At 41.0% G+C, this 19,934-nt stretch overlaps 2 protein-coding genes across 2 annotated transcripts in view; one reads left to right on the plus strand and one right to left on the minus strand.

Moving 5' to 3' along the window:
* LOC100698823 (amyloid-beta A4 precursor protein-binding family A member 1) overlaps positions 1 to 14,902 on the plus strand; it is a 32,585-nt gene extending 17,683 nt beyond the window's left edge. The window contains exons 6-13 of the mRNA XM_005470443.4: positions 8,532 to 8,564; positions 8,862 to 8,948; positions 9,226 to 9,426; positions 10,567 to 10,746; positions 12,405 to 12,617; positions 12,733 to 12,852; positions 12,984 to 13,124; positions 14,418 to 14,902. Coding sequence (XP_005470500.1) covers positions 8,532 to 8,564; positions 8,862 to 8,948; positions 9,226 to 9,426; positions 10,567 to 10,746; positions 12,405 to 12,617; positions 12,733 to 12,852; positions 12,984 to 13,124; positions 14,418 to 14,489 — 1,047 coding nt within the window. The 3' untranslated portion in view covers positions 14,490 to 14,902. The remainder of the gene's footprint in view (positions 1 to 8,531; positions 8,565 to 8,861; positions 8,949 to 9,225; positions 9,427 to 10,566; positions 10,747 to 12,404; positions 12,618 to 12,732; positions 12,853 to 12,983; positions 13,125 to 14,417) is intronic.
* Positions 14,903 to 19,062: 4,160 nt separating this feature from the next.
* The window catches only part of tjp2a (tight junction protein 2a (zona occludens 2)), a 39,525-nt gene continuing 38,653 nt past the window's right edge, over positions 19,063 to 19,934 (minus strand). Inside the window, exon 23 of the mRNA XM_019361305.2 lies at positions 19,063 to 19,126. The gene's annotated coding sequence lies outside the window, so the exon portion shown is untranslated. The remainder of the gene's footprint in view (positions 19,127 to 19,934) is intronic.

Consider the following 19,934-nt stretch of genomic DNA (forward strand, 5'->3'; position numbering starts at 1 on the left):
TTTGGGTCTTTAAAGTCAGAAGCCCTCAGTGGGCGACACAGCAAAAAGTCCCTGTGTGTGTGTGTGTGTGTGTGTGTGTGTGTAGTGAATCAACCACAGATCACTGCTTCTGATCCAGAGCCGTACAGGCTTCCCCCCTCAGCACTACTGGATGTTATATAAACTGTGCTATGAGGCTAGGAGACCTCGCTTTATTCTTCAGTCACAGTATATGATGTCAAATGGGGATCACGCAAATGGGGACGTAATAAAGAAGGAGGATGTTAATTTAAATGTGACTTTTGGGAGTTACTGTAAACATGAGAAAAAAACCCCAGCCCTTTCTTTCTAATGTAGTCAGTTAAATGGAGGTGGTGTCGGGGAGGGAGGGAGTGAGATGGCTCCCAGTGACAGCGTGGCATTCAAACATAGAGCTATCCGAGTGTGAGAGATGAGCAGTGAGACGTGAGCTTTGTGAAGAAGTAAGTTGGAGGCAGGAGGAGGAAGACAGGAGCTGAGCCCAGCTCTGCGCTCCTCCCTGGATGGTTGACTGATAGTTTGGGGACGTCGCCTCCGTTAATGTCTGAGAAACCTACAGAGAGGGAGAAGGTCAGAGACTGTGAGCTGATGATGGGGATGTATAAGTCATTTTATTTGTTAGAATGGGAAAGAAAAAGAGAGACAGGCTTCTGTCTAGTAGCTGGATGAGCTGACTGTAAGGATGCTAAATCTGATGTCGTGCCTTTTTGAAAACCTGTACAGCTGTGTGTGTGTGTGTGTGTGTGTGTGTGTGTGTGTGTGTGTGTGTGTGTGTGTGTGTGTGTGTGTGTGTGTGTGTGTGTGTGTGTGTGTGTGTGTGTGTGTGTGTGTGTGTGTGTGCGCAGCTCTTCCACACACATATTCTATAAAATTACATTTCATGCAAAGTGAGTACAGTAAGCGTTGATTCTACGGTGGCTTTATGCATTTAAGCTGCTCCAGTTACTGAAGCAAATGAACAGATCAGATATGAAAACTGATACTGGATCAACTTAATAGGTTCACTGTCTGTAGCTGATAACATAAATTAAGGTTTTTTTTGTGCTGTACATAATAATATATAATATAATATCTGATTAAAGAAGGCTTAAAAAATAAAATATCAAGCCCATAGAATGTATACTGAAAATGGAAATAACCTCACTGACATCACCCATGTGGCGTAGAAACTAAGTATCTTGTCAACTATATGGTTGAAGTATTCAACTATGCAAAAAGGAGTCTATTAAATTAGGTAAAACTGTATTTATTAGATATCAAAAACATAAGAAACTTTTTTCATTTTTTAAAAACACCTTCTTTCAAAGGGAACCTTTCAAATTGTATGTTCCTGTTGTTGTTATTATTAATTTTATTTATTTATTTGTTTTAATTATAGTAAAAGTTAAGCATAGAATCCACGTGGGGACTGTTTACCAAAAATTAAACAACTCAAGGATAACTTTACTAGTACATGCCCACACCACAACACTGTTTAGCATCTTTGTGCTGCTGTTGCTGTTCATGATGAAATGAAAATGATCATGAAAATGCTTTCATATGTTGTTATGGCTGCATAAATGCGAAAAATGAGTAGATTCAGCCTGTTGCTTGGTAGTTGCCAGGCAGCGTGATGTACCGTGCACCATTAAACATTTGTGGATCAAAATTAGATCCTCTTGTTATGATATCAAAATGAGACGATGCTTTTTTTTAAGGTGTCATTACAAACATTACAAATGGCAATTTTAGCCTGTTGGTAGGTGGTTACTAGGCAACACAATGGTGTCATAATATCTGATATTGATAGGAACCTTCAAGAGGCCTAAGAGGTACCCATTTGCAGAGTTAGGTTTTGTACAAGGTGCTGGTAGACAAACGAACCGAGATTGTGTGTGTTATAGTAGAATAATAGAGTTATCAGTAAATAGAGTTTTTAATTCAGAAATATTGGTATATTGGTGTGCGTCGTATTTAATGGAGGGTTGGTTTGCAGCAGACAAAAAGCGGTTAAAGCTCCAGCAGCGCTTGTAGTGTGAAGTTTAACTTTATTACTTAATCAGCATTTCATCAGGGTCAGGATGACTCCTGGTTTTGTAATGAAGCTCTTCTTCGTGCTGCATGTGTTGCTGGAGCTGTAACATCTTCAGACTTTATGTTCTTGTCTATACTCCTTGAAAGTGAAGTTAAGCCAGAAAGCTCTACTCTGCTTCTAGTGACCAAAGCTGAACAAGGATGCTTTATGTGGTGAATGGTAAAAAAAAAAAACACTTCACATGAAACATAAGACTCTGGATTTTATTTTCAGTCATCATGTTTTTTTGCTTTAATCACAGCACCAGTGCCAGTTACCTAACCTCTCATTCATCTGTGTCTAACATTTGAACAGTGCAATCTCTTGAAATCTCTAGAAATAAACCGCTGTTGTTTCTGTGTGAGGCTGTCGTCCACATGCATGCTTAGTGTCTCCTAATTTAATGTGGGCAGAGGGATTTGTGGAAAATATCCCGTACCAACTGTTGTGACTGTAACTGTGATTTGGCAGCACGGTGGCTCATGCATCAAATCTGAAGCACAAACAAGCCATAATATCAGTCATAATATTCCATTAAAAATGATCAGAAATGGCACAAGAATCGACACATGAGCTGCAGTTTTCAGATTCAGAAACATTTTTCTACTGTGAAATTTTAGTTTATAGATGTAGCTTTGCTAACAAAGCTTTTAATGGCACTCTCTTGTACAAATATGGTTTCCTATGGCTACAAATAATCCACAAAGTAATGGCTGATGTCAGAGTGGCTATGTTTACTTTCACATCTTTTTCAGTTAAATAGATGAATGGTCTGTTTGAGTGTTGAGTGAAGTTCTTCAGAGTTCACCATAGCCCTGCAACAGCAGCAACTGGAGGTTGTAAATGATTTTATGATTTCTCACTGTGGAGTCATCTCTATGCTCGTCCTGTTAGAACTCAGTGCAGCATTTAACATTGTTAATGACATGTATTAAAGGAAGTGCACTGCAATTGACGCATATCTGTCTCATTGGTTTCAATTTGTTTAGGTAAGTGGGAAGTCTTCTTCATATACAACAGTTAATAATGGAGTTCCACAGGGTTATGTGCTGGGACCAGTACTTTTTTACATTATACAGGGAGTGCAGAATTATTAGGCAAATGAGTATTTTGTCCACATCATCCTCTTCATGCATGTTGTCTTACTCCAAGCTGTATAGGCTCGAAAGCCTACTACCAATTAAGCATATTAGGTGATGTGCATCTCTGTAATGAGAAGGGGTGTGGTCTAATGACATCAACACCCTATATCAGGTGTGCATAATTATTAGGCAACTTCCTTTCCTTTGGCAAAATGGGTCAAAAGAAGGACTTGACAGGCTCAGAAAAGTCAAAAATAGTGAGATATCTTCAATTCAATTCAATTCAGTTTTATTTATATAGCGCCAAATCACAACAAAAGTCGCCTCAAGGCGCTTTATATTGTACAGTAGATAGCACAATAATAAATACAGAGAAAAGCCCAACAATCATATGACCCCCTATGAGCAAGCACTTTGGCGACAGTGGGAAGGAAAAACTCCCTTTTAACAGGAAGAAACCTCCGGCAGAACCAGGCTCAGGGAGGGGCGGCCATCTGCTGCGACCGGTTGGGGTGAAGAAGGAAAACAGGATAAAGACATGCTGTGGAAGAGAGACAGAGATTAATAACAGATATGATTCGATGCAGAGAGGTCTATTAACACATAGTGAGTGAGAAAGGTGAGTGGAAGGGAAAAACTCAATGCATCATGGGAATCCCCGGCAGCCTACGTCTATTGCAGCATAACTAAGGGAGGATTCAGGGTCACCTGGTCCAGCCCTAACTATATGCTTTAGCAAAAAGGAAAGTTTTAAGCCTAATCTTAAAAGTAGAGATAGTGTCTGTCTCCCGAATCCAAACTGGAAGCTGGTTCCACAGAAGAGGGGCCTGAAAACTGAAGGCTCTGCCTCCCATTCTACTTTTAAATACTCTAGGAACAACAAGTAAGCCTGCAGAGCGAGAGCGAAGTGCTCTAATGGGGTGATATGGTACTACAAGGTCATTAAGATAAGATGGGGCCTGATTATTTAAGACCTTGTATGTGAGGAGCAGGATTTTGAATTCAATTCTGGATTTAACAGGAAGCCAATGAAGGGAAGCCAAAACAGGAGAAATATGCTCTCTCTTTCTAGTCCCTGTCAGTACCCTTGCTGCAGCATTTTGGATCAGCTGAAGGCTTTTCAGTGAGTTTTTAGGACATCCTGATAATAAAGAATTACAGTAGTCCAGCCTGGAAGTAATAAATGCATGAACTAGTTTTTCAGCATCACTCTGAGACAGGATATTTCTAATTTTAGAGATGTTGCGCAAATGGAAGAAAGCAGTCTTACATATTTGTTTAATATGTGCATTGAAGGACATGTCCTGGTCAAAAATGACTCCAAGGTTCCTCACAGTGTTACTGGAGGCCGAGGTAATGCCATCCAGAGTAAGAATCTGCTTAGATACCATAGTTCTAAGATTTTCAGGGCCGAGTACAATAACCTCAGTTTTATCTGAATTAAGAAGCAGAAAGTTAGCGGCCATCCAGGTCTTTATGTCTTTAAGACATTCCTGCAGTTTCACTAATTGGTGTGTGTTACCTGGCTTCATGGATAGATAGAGCTGCGTGTCATCTGCATAGCAGTGAAAATTTATGCTATGTCTTCTAATGATGCTGCCTAAGGGAAGCATGTATAATGTAAATAGAATTGGTCCTAGCACCGAACCCTGTGGAACACCATATTTAACCTTAGTGTGTGAAGAGGACTCTCCATTTACTTGAACAAATTGGAGTCTATTAGATAGATATGATACAAACCACTGCAGTGCAGTACCTGTAATACCTACAGCATGTTCTAATCGCTCTAATAGGATATTATGGTCAACAGTATCAAACGCAGCACTGAGGTCTAGCAGGACAAGCACAGAGATGAGTCCACTGTCAGAGGCCATAAGAAGATCATTTGTAACCTTCACTAAAGCTGTTTCTGTGCTGTGATGAGCTCTGAAACCTGACTGAAACTCTTCAAATAAGCCATTCCTCTGCAGATGATCTGTTAGCTGTTTGACAACTACTCTTTCAAGGATTTTTGATATGAAAGGAAGGTTGGAGATTGGCCTATAATTAGCTAAGACAGCTGGGTCTAGAGATGGCTTTTTAAGTAAAGGTTTAACTACAGCCACCTTGAAGGCCTGTGGTACATAGCCGATTATTAGAGAGAGGTTGATCATATTTAAGATCGAAGAGTTAATTAATGGCAGGACTTCTTTGAGCAGTTTTGTAGGAATGGGGTCTAAAAGACACGTTGATGGTTTGGAGGAATTAATTATTGAAGTTAACTCAGAAAGATCAATTGGAGAAAAAGAGTCTAACTTAACACCGATGGTACTAAAAGTAGCTGTAGATAATATAACATCTGTGGGATGATTATTGGTAATTTTTTCTCTAATGATAAAAATTTTATTTGTGAAGAAGTTCATGAAGTCATTACTAGTTAACGTTAAAGGGATTGTTGGCTCAGTAGAGCTCTGACTTTTTGTCAGCCTGGCTACAGTGCTGAAGAGAAACCTGGGGTTGTTCTTATTTTCTTCAATCAGTGACGAATAGTAAGATGTTCTGGCTATGCGGAGGGCTTTCTTATAAAGCAGCAAACTATTTCTCCAGGCTAAATGATGATCCTCTAAATTTGTGACACGCCATTTCCTCTCCAGCTTACGAGTTATCTGCTTTAGGCTACGTGTTTGAGAATTATACCACGGAGTCAGGTACTTCGGATTTGAGGCTTTAGTTTTCACAGGAGCTACAGTATCCAGAGTCGTACGTAGAGAGGAGGTAAAATTATTAACAAGATAATCGACCTCTGTTGGAGTAGCGTTCAGATAGCTGCTCTGCTCTATGTTGGTACAGGGCATTGAAGATGATAACAGTGGGTGGATTATATTCTTAAACTTAGTTACAGCACTTTCAGAAAGACATCTACTTTGATAAAGTCTACTCTCCACTGCTGTGTAATCAATTATTGTAAATGTAAATGTTATCAGGAAATGATCAGACAGCAGAGGGTTTTCAGGAAACACTGTTAAATGTCCAGTTTCTATGCCATATGTTAAAACAAGATCTAGAGTGTGATTAAAGTGCAGAGGGATGCAGCAGTCTTAAAATTGCAAAGCTTCTGAAGCGTGATCATCGAACAATCAAGCGTTTCATTCAAAATAGTCAACAGGGTCGCAAGAAGCGTGTGGAAAAACCAAGGCGCAAAATAACTGCCCATGAACTGAGAAAAGTCAAGCGTGCAGCTGCCAAGATGCCACTTGCCACCAGTTTGGCCATATTTCAGAGCTGCAACATCACTGGAGTGCCCAAAAGCACAAGGTGTGCAATACTCAGAGACATGGCCAAGGTAAGAAAGGCTGAAAGACGACCACCACTGAACAAGACACACAAGCTGAAACGTCAAGACTGGGCCAAGAAATATCTCAAGACTGATTTTTCTAAGGTTTTATGGACTGATGAAATGAGAGTGAGTCTTGATGGGCCAGATGGATGGGCCCGTGGCTGGATTGGTAAAGGGCAGAGAGCTCCAGTCCGACTCAGACGCCAGCAAGGTGGAGGTGGAGTACTGGTTTGGGCTGGTATCATCAAAGATGAGCTTGTGGGGCCTTTTCGGGTTGAGGATGGAGTCAAGCTCAACTCCCAGTCCTACTGCCAGTTTCTGGAAGACACCTTCTTCAAGCAGTGGTACAGGAAGAAGTCTGCATCCTTCAAGAAAAACATGATTTTCATGCAGGACAATGCTCCATCACACGCGTCCAAGTACTCCACAGCGTGGCTGGCAAGAAAGGGTATAAAAGAAGAAAAACTAATGACATGGCCTCCTTGTTCACCTGATCTGAACCCCATTGAGAACCTGTGGTCCATCATCAAATGTGAGATTTACAAGGAGGGAAAACAGTACACCTCTCTGAACAGTGTCTGGGAGGCTGTGGTTGCTGCTGCACGCAATGTTGATGGTGAACAGATCAAAACACTGACAGAATCCATGGATGGCAGGCTTTTGAGTGTCCTTGCAAAGAAAGGTGGCTATATTGGTCGCTGATTTGTTTTTGTTTTTGAATGTCAGAAATGTATATTTGTGAATGTGGAGATGTTATATTGGTTTCACTGGTAAAAATAAATAATTGAAATGGGTATATATTTGTTTTTTGTTAAGTTGCCTAATAATTATGCACAGTAATAGTCACCTGCACACACAGATATCCCCCTAAAATAGCTAAAACTAAAAACAAACTAAAAACTACTTCCAAAAACATTCAGCTTTGATATTAATGAGTTTTTTGGGTTCACTGAGAACATGGTTGTTGTTCAATAATAAAATTATTCCTCAAAAATACAACTTGCCTAATAATTCTGCACTCCCTGTACATTCATCCCTTTGGTAATATTATGAGAAAACCATGCATACATTTTCACTGCACCCAGCTTTATTAATCATGAAACCAAATGACACCAATCAGTTAGTTAAACTATAATCATCTCTTAAAAACATAAAGACCTGGATGAGACAAAACTGAGGTTATTGTACTTGGCCCTAAAAACATTCCTTTTTGATAAAGGATATAGTTAGGGCTGGATCAGGTGACCCTGGACCTTCCTTTAGTTATGCTGCTATAGGCCACTTTTTCAGTCTCCACATGTTTATATACCTATATTGTATTTAATCATTAGCAATAAATGAACTCACCCACTCACCCCCAGCTGCTCACGGCAGCAGGGCGCCCCTCCCTGAGTCTGGTTCTGCTGGAGGTTTCTTCCTGTTAAAACAGAGTTTTTCCTTCCCACTGAGGCAACTGTTGGTGTGAATTGATGCTATATAATTGAATTGGACGGAAATAAAGGTTACACAAACTGGACAACATATCAGAACCACTTTTATTTTTGTTTAAGCTAAATCAGCTGTAGTCTGAGTCCACATAAACACAATGATCCTTCTGATTTCACAGACTAAATCCTTTTTTAATCATCTCTAAAGGGGATCAGACAGGTTTGGATTTTTTTGTTTGTTTCTTTTTTAAAGAACAAATGGTGGACACAGCAGCATTTGGAAACCTCGAGTTGTGATGAGGCATCTGCTGCAAACACATGAGGTCGCTTGTCTTTCTTCAGGGTCGTTTGTGTCACACTGATGCAGAGAACACTTTTGATAATGTTTGCTGCAAACGCCTCTGGCATCCCACTGTTGTCAAATGTGATAGACAGTAACATCACTGTCCTCTCACACACACACAAGCACACGCAACATACCCCTTTAAGGTTCTTTTGTCCCTTGATTTGGCATTTGGAATAGAGGCAGTCTACAGTGCATGATCCGGTTAGTTTTTGTGTTTGTCCACCTTTTCCTCAAATCACTGCTGCCTGGATTTGTGTTTCTGAATTGCTGTTCTTTCTGATCACTGCAGGCAGCTCAGAAACAGGCGAAGAACAGGAAGAAGGTGAGTTTGTTTTTCATTCTGCTTATCTGTGATTGCAATGCATGATGCAAAATCTGTGGCCAAGGATGACCACAGAGGAGAATGGCCGTGCACGCTTCAATTGTCTCTGTCTTATTCGTTTGTTGAAACCAGATTAGACCAGACGTGACTGTTTGCTTTTGTCAATCTCATGAGCAGCTGTTAGATTTGGAGGTTCTGGACAGTCGTGACGCCCGCTCTACTCACCTCTTTGCTGCTCTCTATCAACCTGTTGCCTCCTCTGTTCACTTCTTTCCTTGTTGTTTCTCGGCTATGCAGAGCCCCGACGACGAGGCTCCATCCACTGCTGAGGTTGATCTATTCATGTCCACACAAAGGATCAAGGTCCTCAATGCAGACACTCAGGTATAAACATAACATTTATTATTTTGTTTTATATCAACACCACAAAATTACAGATTTCCCTTGCAACACTTTCCATACTTCTATTAAAAGTATATTAGCAGATACCACATCATATTCATCATTTACAGCTCACGTTATCTGTGGTGTACCACAAGGTTCAATTTTAGGTCCTTTGTTTTTTATTTATTTGCTTAAACTAGGTTTGATTTATTATTCATTTTATTTTTATTATGCAGGGCCTGTATTTACAAGTAACTCATGTATTTGTCGATACCAGGAGTGTTTAATGGACCTGCCCCTGAGGACAATCTCCTACATAGCTGACATCGGTAACATGGTGGTCCTGATGGCCCGAGGGAAGATGGTCCGGTCCCGCAGCGCACAGGAAAACCTGGACAGCACAGCAGAGCAAACCACCATAACCCAAGATGACAGAAGACTGTACAGAATGATCTGCCACGTCTTCGAGTCTGAGGATGTGCGTTACTGGTGGTTATTGTCAATGATTAAAAAAGTGGTCCTCAAAATCTGATTTTATTTAACTAAAATTCAACTTGGATCACCTTTTCATTTTTAGGGTGTAGGCTTTTTTTTGCTTTTGATGTAGGGCAGGCCATAAAAGTTATCTAAGTAATCTACTGCAGGATTTCTGCCTCTAAAGTCTGAAAACACATTAGATTAAATTTCCCCTGAAACAGCTGTAAAGAGTCTTAAATAGCTGTAAAGGTCTTCGAAATGTAATTTAGTATATCACTGGGTCATCACAGATGTTCTTTTGCCTTAAACTTGGTCTGTTTCTGCAGTGTCTTCTTGCTGTACAATGGTATTTGTCTCTCCATCAGGAGCTCCAATATCTTATGTGTTTCTGGTGCTTTTGTGTTAAGTTAGTCTAACCATAGTTCTGCAGCTAACCATCATGTAGCAGATCACTATATGTCAACTAACCCTCCAATTTACCTTCAGAGTTTTTCTCTTTCTTTTTTAAGAAATCAACTTTAGTCAAAATATGGTATTATAACCCTTAGACATCAACAAGCTAGGTAACCTACTGCTAACTCATAAATCCTCCAGGCTTGGACATCTGGAAGCACTTCCATACTGATTATTTCATCAGAATTTCATAAACTCTCAGTGGCAGGTCAAATTTGGCTTGCATTTATGAACTGAAGGAGCATTTAAGGGAAACCCAGGGTTCAACACCAAACCACTGATCTTCTGATTGGTAGAAAGCCCACTTTACCTCCTGAGCCACAGCTATACTCAGAAATAGAAAGAAACAGAAATCTGATTGGATAAATAGCACTAAAATAGCTCTAAAGGGGAGAGTTATTTATAGTTTGCAGTTTAAATCTGCTTCCATTGTTTCTAAAAGCACAACTGATGTCAGCCTTAACCTGAGAAGAAAGAAAATATTTGTATTTCATAAAGAACCGATCCAACATTAATTATGGACAAAATTAAAAATTAAAAAATGGGAGAGCTTAAAAATTCTATACGTTCTTTTAGGATTTGGTTTTAGAATAAAATGTTATTTTTAGGGTGGGGAATGTCTTTAAAGGTACAGCTGTAGTGAAATGTTCTTGTTTCTTATTATCCGTGATTGATCTCCTTCTCTCAGGCTCAGCTCATCGCTCAGTCCATCGGCCAGTCCTTCAGCGTTGCCTACCAGGAGTTCCTCAGGGCCAACGGCATCGACCCCGAGGACCTGAGCCAGAGGGAGTACAGTGACCTGCTCAACACTCAGGACATGTACAACGACGACCTCATCCACTTCTCCAAGTCGGAGAACTGCAGAGACGTAAGTCAGCCAGCAGGTGGCGGCACAGTCGGGAGGTTTTAATCATCATCGACAGGGACACGTCTGCATTCGTAAGATAAAAATATTCCACTCTGCATATGGATGAATCTTTCAGATAAAAATAGCAACACATCTCTTTAATTCAGGTCAGGCTATGAATGTTTTTCCTGCTCATTGTGTTGTTAGTTTGCCTCGCAGTGCTTTTACATGAGCATCTGGTTTAGGAGTCACAGCTGCATGACAGTTGTACTGAGAAATGACATTTTATTAAAAAGAGCAAACTCCTAACCTCAGTATAAAGGTGAATTTGTGACGCTCGACCTGCTCTGACCTCAGAGCCTCCTCCCTGCTCTCGCTGCCTGCTGTCATCTCACATTTTTCAGAGCCGTGTGGTTGGCAGCGAGAAGCCCGAACTGGGAGGGCTGTGGTAGATTTGGATTGGTGAAGGTGACTGTCGATATCTGTCCAAAGTGTCTCTGTGAAGTTCTTTTTCTTTGGTGCGTTTCATATCTTAGTTTCATTAAGTCCACAAAAAAGACAGAGGGCACGCCTTTAATCAAAACTTGCAGGAAGTTTTATTTGACTGTATCTGCTCCTCCATGCACATATGTGGAAAGCATAACGGTTGAGACCAACTGCACATTTCCCAGCATCAGTGAAAACAGACATATCTGTTTATTGTGTTATTGTGAAGCACTTTGGTATACCCTTGGTTTTAAATGTGCTATACAAATAAACTTTTATTGTATTGTATTGTATTGTATTGCATCATTAGTTAAGTCAGAAACAGCACGAGGAGTACGAAATGGATGACCTGAAGTGAAGGTGGGCTGCAAAGTGGCTTGCAGAAGCAGCAGATTAAATGTTACATCCTGTCTGAGATTATCCAATCCAGTGTTCAGTTGGATGTCAGCTGAGCTCACAGACTGAAGCCAGTGCAAAAGTGCCATAAACCTGCATTCATATCTAGTGGCCAGCAGGGGGCGGCCGGTTATAGGGCGGTCTATGGGAAAATGGCCTATTGGCTCCCTTAAGTCTTTCTTTAAGCACTTTCTTGAGAATTTTGTGGTCTCAGTTGCACATTCAGGTCTTACTGAACACAACGGGATGTTAATTTTGTAACACACTAGGGTAAAATTTAGGATAAAGCACAGTATGTTTTACTGTGTGATTGAGAAATTGGTGTGCTCCTTCACTTTTCAGACACACCTCACATTTGGATTTAAAGCACTAAGATGTCCTTCTTGAGGCTTCATTAACACGTACAGCTATGCATATATATGTTCTATATCTGAGTTTGACTTTTACTTGCTGCTAAACTGCCTAAAAACACTGTAGTCCAGGCTTCATTATCCATGTCATCTGGCTGTTTGTTTGGCACAATCTCAGACTAACAAAGATCCGCTACCTTATGTGGCTTAGAGCTCTCAGAAGCCTGAGCCCCTCCTCACAGAGTTACAGCAGATATCCGACTCCACTCAGAGCAAATTGGGAGTTTTATTTTACTTTTATTTTTTAGGGGCCAACAGAATCTAAAAGAGCGTTTAAAGAGAGAGTGACAAGATTTGTTCTACTAGAATCCCCAAAATGCAACTATGAAGCTGTAAATGAGCATTATTTGGTATCGTTAAAGAAACTAAGGTCATATTCACGTTCAGGTTTACATCGAGAAGCAAAAAGGCGAGATCCTCGGCGTGGTGATCGTGGAGTCTGGCTGGGGGTCAATCCTCCCCACAGTCATCATCGCTAGCATGATGCACGCCGGCCCAGCGGAGAAGTCTGGCCGACTCAACATCGGAGATCAGATCATGACCATAAATGGTACGAGCTTGGTGGGTTTACCTCTCAGCACCTGCCAGAGCATCATCAAGGTACGCTGCTGCTCTCTCTTTCAACCTTTCGTCTTTTTTTAAACCCCTTACAAGCAGAAGGGGTTCTTAAATGTTTGCTGGATCTCCCTCATATGTCTGCTTGATGTTTCCCCAGGGTCTCAAGTCTCAGTCCAGGATCAAGATGAACATTGTCAGGTGCCCTCCTGTCACCATGGTGCTCATTCGCAGGCCGGATCTCCGATACCAGCTAGGCTTCAGCGTCCAGAATGGCATAGTGAGTATCTGAAGCTACTGAAACTCACTCGCAGCTGCAGGGAACAAATTAAATGAATTGTCCTTCTTGTCAAATTCTTGGATTTGTGGGCTGTGTCCCCACTAAGCCCTCTGTGTTTCCCTCCTGTGCAGATCTGCAGTCTGATGAGAGGCGGTATCGCTGAGAGAGGAGGCGTCCGCGTTGGTCACCGCATCATCGAGATCAACAGCCAGAGCGTCGTGGCGACTCCTCACGAGAAAATTGTTCAGATCCTGTCCAATGCCATGGGAGAGGTAAATACTGAAAATGGCCACATATGCTCTTTTATTTACCTCAGCAGCAAAAAACGTTTGAAACGTATCTTAAAATATCTTTAACATGTAAATTCCTGTTTTATAGACCTTCTCATTTTATTATTGAAACTGTCTCAAAATCAGCCTCAGTTCCATCAGGAAAACAGCTGCAGCTGAAAGACCTGCTTCAGTGAATGCCTTCCCTCCTGCATCAATATTTCACATTAAAAGCCTTTTTATGGCTTTAAAGCTGTAATCCCAGGGTTCTTTGTGCGGCGCAGCACCATTTCACTTTAAAGGAGAAGCTTTATTGTCATTTTCAGTTCCATATTTAAAGTCTTGGACTTTACTAGGGCAGCTTTGCATGACTTGCAGTTGAAAATAATCCTTCCGTTATATTATATGGGTGGGTCACGCCATGAAAAATCAGTCCCTTCCACCTGGTCCTCTCGGCATAAACTGATTTATCTCGCACAATAACTTTAAAGTTTTGCCTCCTCACTATGAATATGAGATCATTCCAGATTTCCTCACCCTGTCCCTAACACTGAGCCCAGACATCCTACGGGAGAGACTTATTTCAGCCCCTTGAATTCTCAACCTTACTCTTTCAGTCATTACCCAGATCTTCACAGGTGGCTATAACTGAGGGTCAAAACTTAGATGGACAGCTCAGCTCTCTGTTCTGCACAACAGTCTAGTACAGTAGGTGCACAACCAAGGCTCTGCCTTCCCATCACTCATGTATAAGACATGGGTGGTGTATTCATGAGCTTTAAGTGTTTGGCAGCCAGGCCTGGAGGAGATTGTCCCAGAGCCCACTTCTACGAGTGGTTATGCAGTGCCAAGACTTAAGTTTCATTAGGACTTCCTTAGTCTAGCCCCTCCCCAGGGACCAGTTTACCATATGAGACCCTATCAGACACCAAGACCAGAAGTACACTTAAACCCCTCCACCACAATAGGGTAGTTATTCAACAGGGTAGCCTTCTGTAATAAAATATTTTTCAAATGTATCAATTTTATTGCCTTCAAGTGGAGAAAATTCACACTGATTAATCAATTCTGGGTTCTGAAGAAGGTAAACGTTTGCATTCACTGAAACAAAGTACATCCCTGGTTGATACTGGCCTAAACTGTGTCATGTGTCACAGTTTAACACAAACAAATGATGTGACAACATCTTTAAAAAAGAAACTATTGTAATTTTCTACAAAAAGTTATTCTTGCATGGAAAAGGTTCATTTAGGGAGAGTTTAGTTTGCTCATTGCACTTTTTCCTTTCTGCTCCAGATCCACATGAAGACGATGCCTGCAGCCATGTACCGTCTGCTGACAGCACAGGAACAACCTGTCTACATCTGAACACACACGTCTCGCTCGACACATCACTCCCGCCTGTCTCTGTTTTAAATCCCTTTTATCCCTCCTCTTCCCTCCCTGTTTGATATCACTTTACTTGCCTTAATCTGTACAGTTGACTGTCATGTAAACATGTACATCTCCAGTGTGACAGCAGAAGGCAGATTATCTCACTAGGCCGAGTGTTAATGTGACGTTTTGTTTGACCAAAGAGAAATTTGGGATTTTCTTGTGTATATTTAGGTGGAGAACAGAGCCAATATTAGCTTTGGTTTAAATAGCTGTATAATCTCTGAATGTACTCTAATCATGTTGGACCTATAAATTGTCAGGGTGACACAAGTGATAAAGAGTTTAAAGCTGAAGTTGTAAAGGTTGCATGTATAATTCTGCAGAATAAACTAAAGGAAAAGGCAGCAGTCTGTGATACTTGGTTTATTTTTGTTTGAAAAGTAGTTAAAACTGGACCAGTGGTGGAGTCAACATTTACTCAAGTATAAATTTCGAACAGTTTTTTCACTTGACTCCAAGTACACCCTTACTTGCTTCCATAGGAATAAAAAGGGCAAGTAGTAGCCAGGTGCTGCTAACTGACAAACAGCAAGTGTGACCACCTCTATATTAGCTGTGTTTAACACAATGTCACAATCTTCCCAGTGGATTCACCCCAAGGTCAGCGAGTGCAGCGCTCACTGCACTGCAAAAGGCCAAGAGCTTCCTCTGAGACTCCATGGGCCTCGTTTAGCACATTAAATTTTAGCGTTCATGACAGTTCAATTAGAATGGACTACAAAAAGACAAGTATGGCTTGTTTAGAAGGGTTGCCAGTAGAAAGAGTCTTCTCTCTAAAAGAACATGACAGCACAACTCAAGTTTGCAAAGCTGCATCTGAACAAACTGCCAGCCTTCTGGACCAATGATAAGATCAAAGTGATCCATAATGCACACAGCCAGATTACGAAAGCCAAACATAGCCTCATACAAAGTGTCAAGCACGGTGGTGGAGGGGGGATGATTTTGGCTCGTTTTTCAGCCACAGGCCTGGGCACCTTGCAGTCCCCGAGCTGACCTTGAACTTCTCTCTGTACCAAAGTATCATAGAGTCAAATGTGAGGTCATGTGACATCTAAAGCTTGGCCCGCATTGGGTCATGGAACAAGACAATGATCCCAACACAGCAGCATTTCTACAACAAAATGTCCCCCCCCGACCCACCACCACCACTTTCAAGGTGCTTAAGATCTTAAGAGAGCTGTGCAATAAAAAATAAAGTAATGTTGTAAAGAAGAGTGTGCCAAAATTTCTACGACAATGTGACACTGATAAAGTCCCACAAAATTACTCCATTACTGCTGCTAAAGGTGGTTCTATGAGCTAGTGAAGCATGAAATGTACTTAGTTTTTCCACAGCTGATTCCTCGGTTTCAGTCAGATCTCAACACCAAGATGGAGCTAGAAAAAAAATCCACCCACCATGCAGTTGTCATAAAGTCACAGAAAACATCCATTTCTTGTTCTAGGCAGTAAATTGGACTTATTTTGGAGCCCCAAGTGGCCAAAAGAGGAACTACATGTTTTGCACCATCCAGATAGACATAGTTAATCCCTGGAGGCCAGTGCTTGGGATCATACAGCATGCAAGAGCTAGAGTTCGAGCTTGGGGGATTTTGTCCAGTAGTTTTTGACGTTACCCACTTCATGCTGCAACGCTCCAGGTGTGCAGAATGAAAACAAAGAAACACCTACCTCTCAAAAGCTAACCCAAAAGCAAAGGTAGAACATGATGAACACAATACGACTTTGTGTAAAAAAAACAAAACAAAAAAAACATTTATTAGATTTTCCCAAGAGTCTGTTGTGTAACACTCAGGAGACAAAACAAAACAAGCAAACAAAAAAAATAATAAAAAAAACCCATAAAATAACATTTAAGAGACTGATAAACCAACATGATTGTCACCACACTCCCCAAACAGTAGTGCACAAAGACTGAACTGAATCAAGTGTATGAATATATATTCAATATTTAAAAAAAAGAAAAAAGCATCAGCAATAAAAAATGTGATTGTCTCTGGTTGCCAGCAGCTAATAAAGAAACATAGCTCCATCACAAAAGTGGTCTGAACGCCTCGCTCGTGATACACTTTTTAATGAAATCTGTGACATTTACACGCTGGTCTAACACAGAAATGCTAAACAGGCAGCTGCATAGCTCCCCCATCTTATCCAAGAGCCCTGCATTCACCAAAGTCCTAAATTTAAAAAAAAAAAAAAAAAGGGGCAATTTTTTGGTAATTATTACTTCCACGTCATGCAATGAGATACAGATGCTGCATTCATGGAATCCATCTGTATCTTCTATTTCTGACTTTGCATCTCTTCAGTGACCGCAATGCTCTTCTAAAGCAAAAGCAAAGAACAAAGGAAAGATGTTTCCAGTTTAAATCTACTCGTGTATTTCAACAGTGTGCAGTAACTGTACTGAAAATACTTTTCCACCTCTGCTTGGTTCAGTTTACAACAGCAGTTAAAACCAAACAAGTGCTTTTTTTTAGGTAGAAGTCTTTATCTCCCGAGCTGAAATCAGAGCTGCAAGGCACTTGAGAATAAGCTGCTTCCCAGACTGCACACAGCTCACACAGCGCGTGCTGCAGACGCAGGCGTCCACTTTGGAATGTGTAGTTCAGCAGGGGAGGTGCGATTAGAGGACAATTAACACCAGAGGAGCGTGCCCGAAGCATGTGACGCCTCACAAAAATGCACAAAATTGGTGAAAAAGCCGAAGTGCAGTCCACAGAACTGTAACAGTGATTTGGGTGTTTGCTCGCTTCAGTTTCAGCCTCTCGTGTATTCACCATCACAATGTAAAAAACTGCACGCTACCAGGCATTAGTTGTATTTTTACAGTGTTTTAGTTGGTTTTAATTTTACATTTGTTACATTTTTATTGTGTCCAAAAGGTATGCACCTGCTCCACACGCAGCACTGATGGTAGTCGGCAACTCAGTGGGATCAACAGATATTTCTGTTGTTTCACATAAATTTTGTTCAATTATATAAACCTGAAAAACTTTTTTATTAAGATTTCTTAAGACTATCCCATCCATCACTGGAAGACAGCCAGGTATACCCTGGACTGGTGGCCGGCCAGACAACACAGACCACCCCTGGAACCGGAGCTTTCCAAGAGAGTCTACACCAGCCTGAAGGTCCCAGCCAGGAAGTTCAAACCGGGGACTTTCATATTGTGATACAACAATCTCTTTACAGTCATGGCCAAAAGTTTAGGTAGTAGCAGAAATTTTGTGCTTCTCACACTTTGCCGCGCCAGTATTTATTGAAGTTTGAAGTTGCTGGGCATTGACTCCTGGTCCAAATCCTGACTCCTGCCTGCTTGTCCACTCACTTTTTAAGGATCGACCATACTAAAACAAAACAGCTCATACAGCAGCAATTTGTTGACGATCTATGCATTTTCACCATGTCACAAAGCAAAAGTGATGTCAACCCATCAAGACTCAAAGGTCAACAGAAACGGATCCATCAGGATTTGGCACAGAAGCTGATACCCAGCAAACCACAGAAAAAAAAAAAGCAGATGTTATGAAGAACGGGCAGATCTGCAAATCTTCACTCTTTGCATAAATTTACCAGTAAAAGTCTTCAAAGTGCATCACAGAAATAATCTAAATGAAACTAAATTTGTGCCACTGCCAAACTTTTGGCCTCGACTGTTCTTCATCAAGTTTCATTTCATGTTTTCATGCTTTTGTGTCCCACCTGCAGAGGACCTTAAGGAGCAGAGCATGGACCTTAAAGTTAAGACACTGGACTGTGTCATTATACTTAATTTGCATTGCTGTATTTTACCTTTATGAATTTTTCTTCTGTCCAAAATGGGAGTATATTAATGTGACATCTCCAGCTGTTTGAAATGGCTTAAAGTGATGTGTTTACATCTCTTTTATGCCTCTTGTCCTTCCAAACATTGGGCGTTTTACTGTGTGATGGTGACACACGGTAGGCACAAACTGAGCCCCGGAGAATAAAGGCGGGAAAATAAAATATAAATCACAGACACCAACAGAATATATACATTGAAACATCAGCTGTGCACAGTTTCTGTAATGGCGAGTGGCAAAGGTAGACCAGAGATATCTCTGTGTGTGTGGGGGGGGCCTGGATCCATGCACCACGCTTTCTGTACAACAAGGGACGCGAAAAGTGTCTGAAACTGACAACACGACAAAGAGTTCAGAGAGTTTTGATCGGTGATGATGTCACTTCCTGCTTTCCCAGCCTTACAGCTCAGTGTCTTTGTATTTCTGGGGGTTGTAATATCCTCTCTTGGTCTGGTCGGCCAGCTGGCGGCGGTAGTCGGCCTCTTCGTCCTCGTGTCCTCTCGACTCAGAGTACAGCGGCCTGGAGGGAGTCTGAGGCTCGGGGATGGAGCTTGAACTGGACACACACAAACACACACCATGGGTCATAAACTTGCATCTTTATAAAAATAGAACATTTTTTATGATGTCAGAGATGAGGCTCTGCACTCACCCTATTGGCTGAGGACGGCTGAGGTTGGGTTTTGGCAGCTTCACTGGGACAGCATAGAGATCCGGATGCTTCTGGGCGATTTCCAACTGCATAAAGAGAGGGACAGACCCAGATATGTCAGATCTAATACCAAAAAAAAGTAAAGAACAGAAAAAAAAAAAAATCCTACTATACCCAGACAAACTGCGAGTGTATCTTTCTTTACTTGGAGGATTTTTAGTTCTGCCTTAAAACAACACTCTTAAACCCCTGTGAACATTAAACCAGGTGTCTCTTCCTCCCATCTGGATTGCTGCTTTTTTAGAGTAAATAGTAGGAGGACAGACACTGCAGTCCAAAGTTCAACTACTGTGAGGGGTACTGTAATAATATTAATACATCTTACTAGTCAGAATCTACCTTGCCTTGATTTACAATATAACAATTGATGTTGAAACATGCAAACATCAAAGGAAATACAGAGTTTGTACAATACTGATGAGCGTGGAAGTAAATATTTCCACTGAGAATATTATCGATGAAAAAAAGAGTAGGCTGATCAACTGAAAGATCAGATGCATCTCTCAGGTCCTGTTTCAGGTCTTTGCTGGATTTTTTTTTCCTATTTCTTAACAAAATGTCTTTACATGACAGATGCCGGTTCCTCATTTATTTTTTGGTTCATCCTGACCAATGGCAGGTTTTTAGGAATCATCTTGTTGGTGCAAAAATATTTGATTCCTATCAAACTCTTATCTTTGGCATTTTTTGTAAATTCAACCCAAGAAACAGGAGCAAAGTGCCTATAGGTACAATTAAAAACTTGTTCTTTGCAAAGATTGCCAAGTTGTACATGGATGGTACAATGGACTGGTTCTTATATAGAGACTTTCTACTCAGGCAATCAAAGCAAGT

This window comes from Oreochromis niloticus, linkage group LG7 (genome assembly GCF_001858045.2).
Source record: "Oreochromis niloticus isolate F11D_XX linkage group LG7, O_niloticus_UMD_NMBU, whole genome shotgun sequence".
Classification (NCBI taxonomy): Eukaryota; Metazoa; Chordata; class Actinopteri; order Cichliformes; family Cichlidae; genus Oreochromis; species Oreochromis niloticus.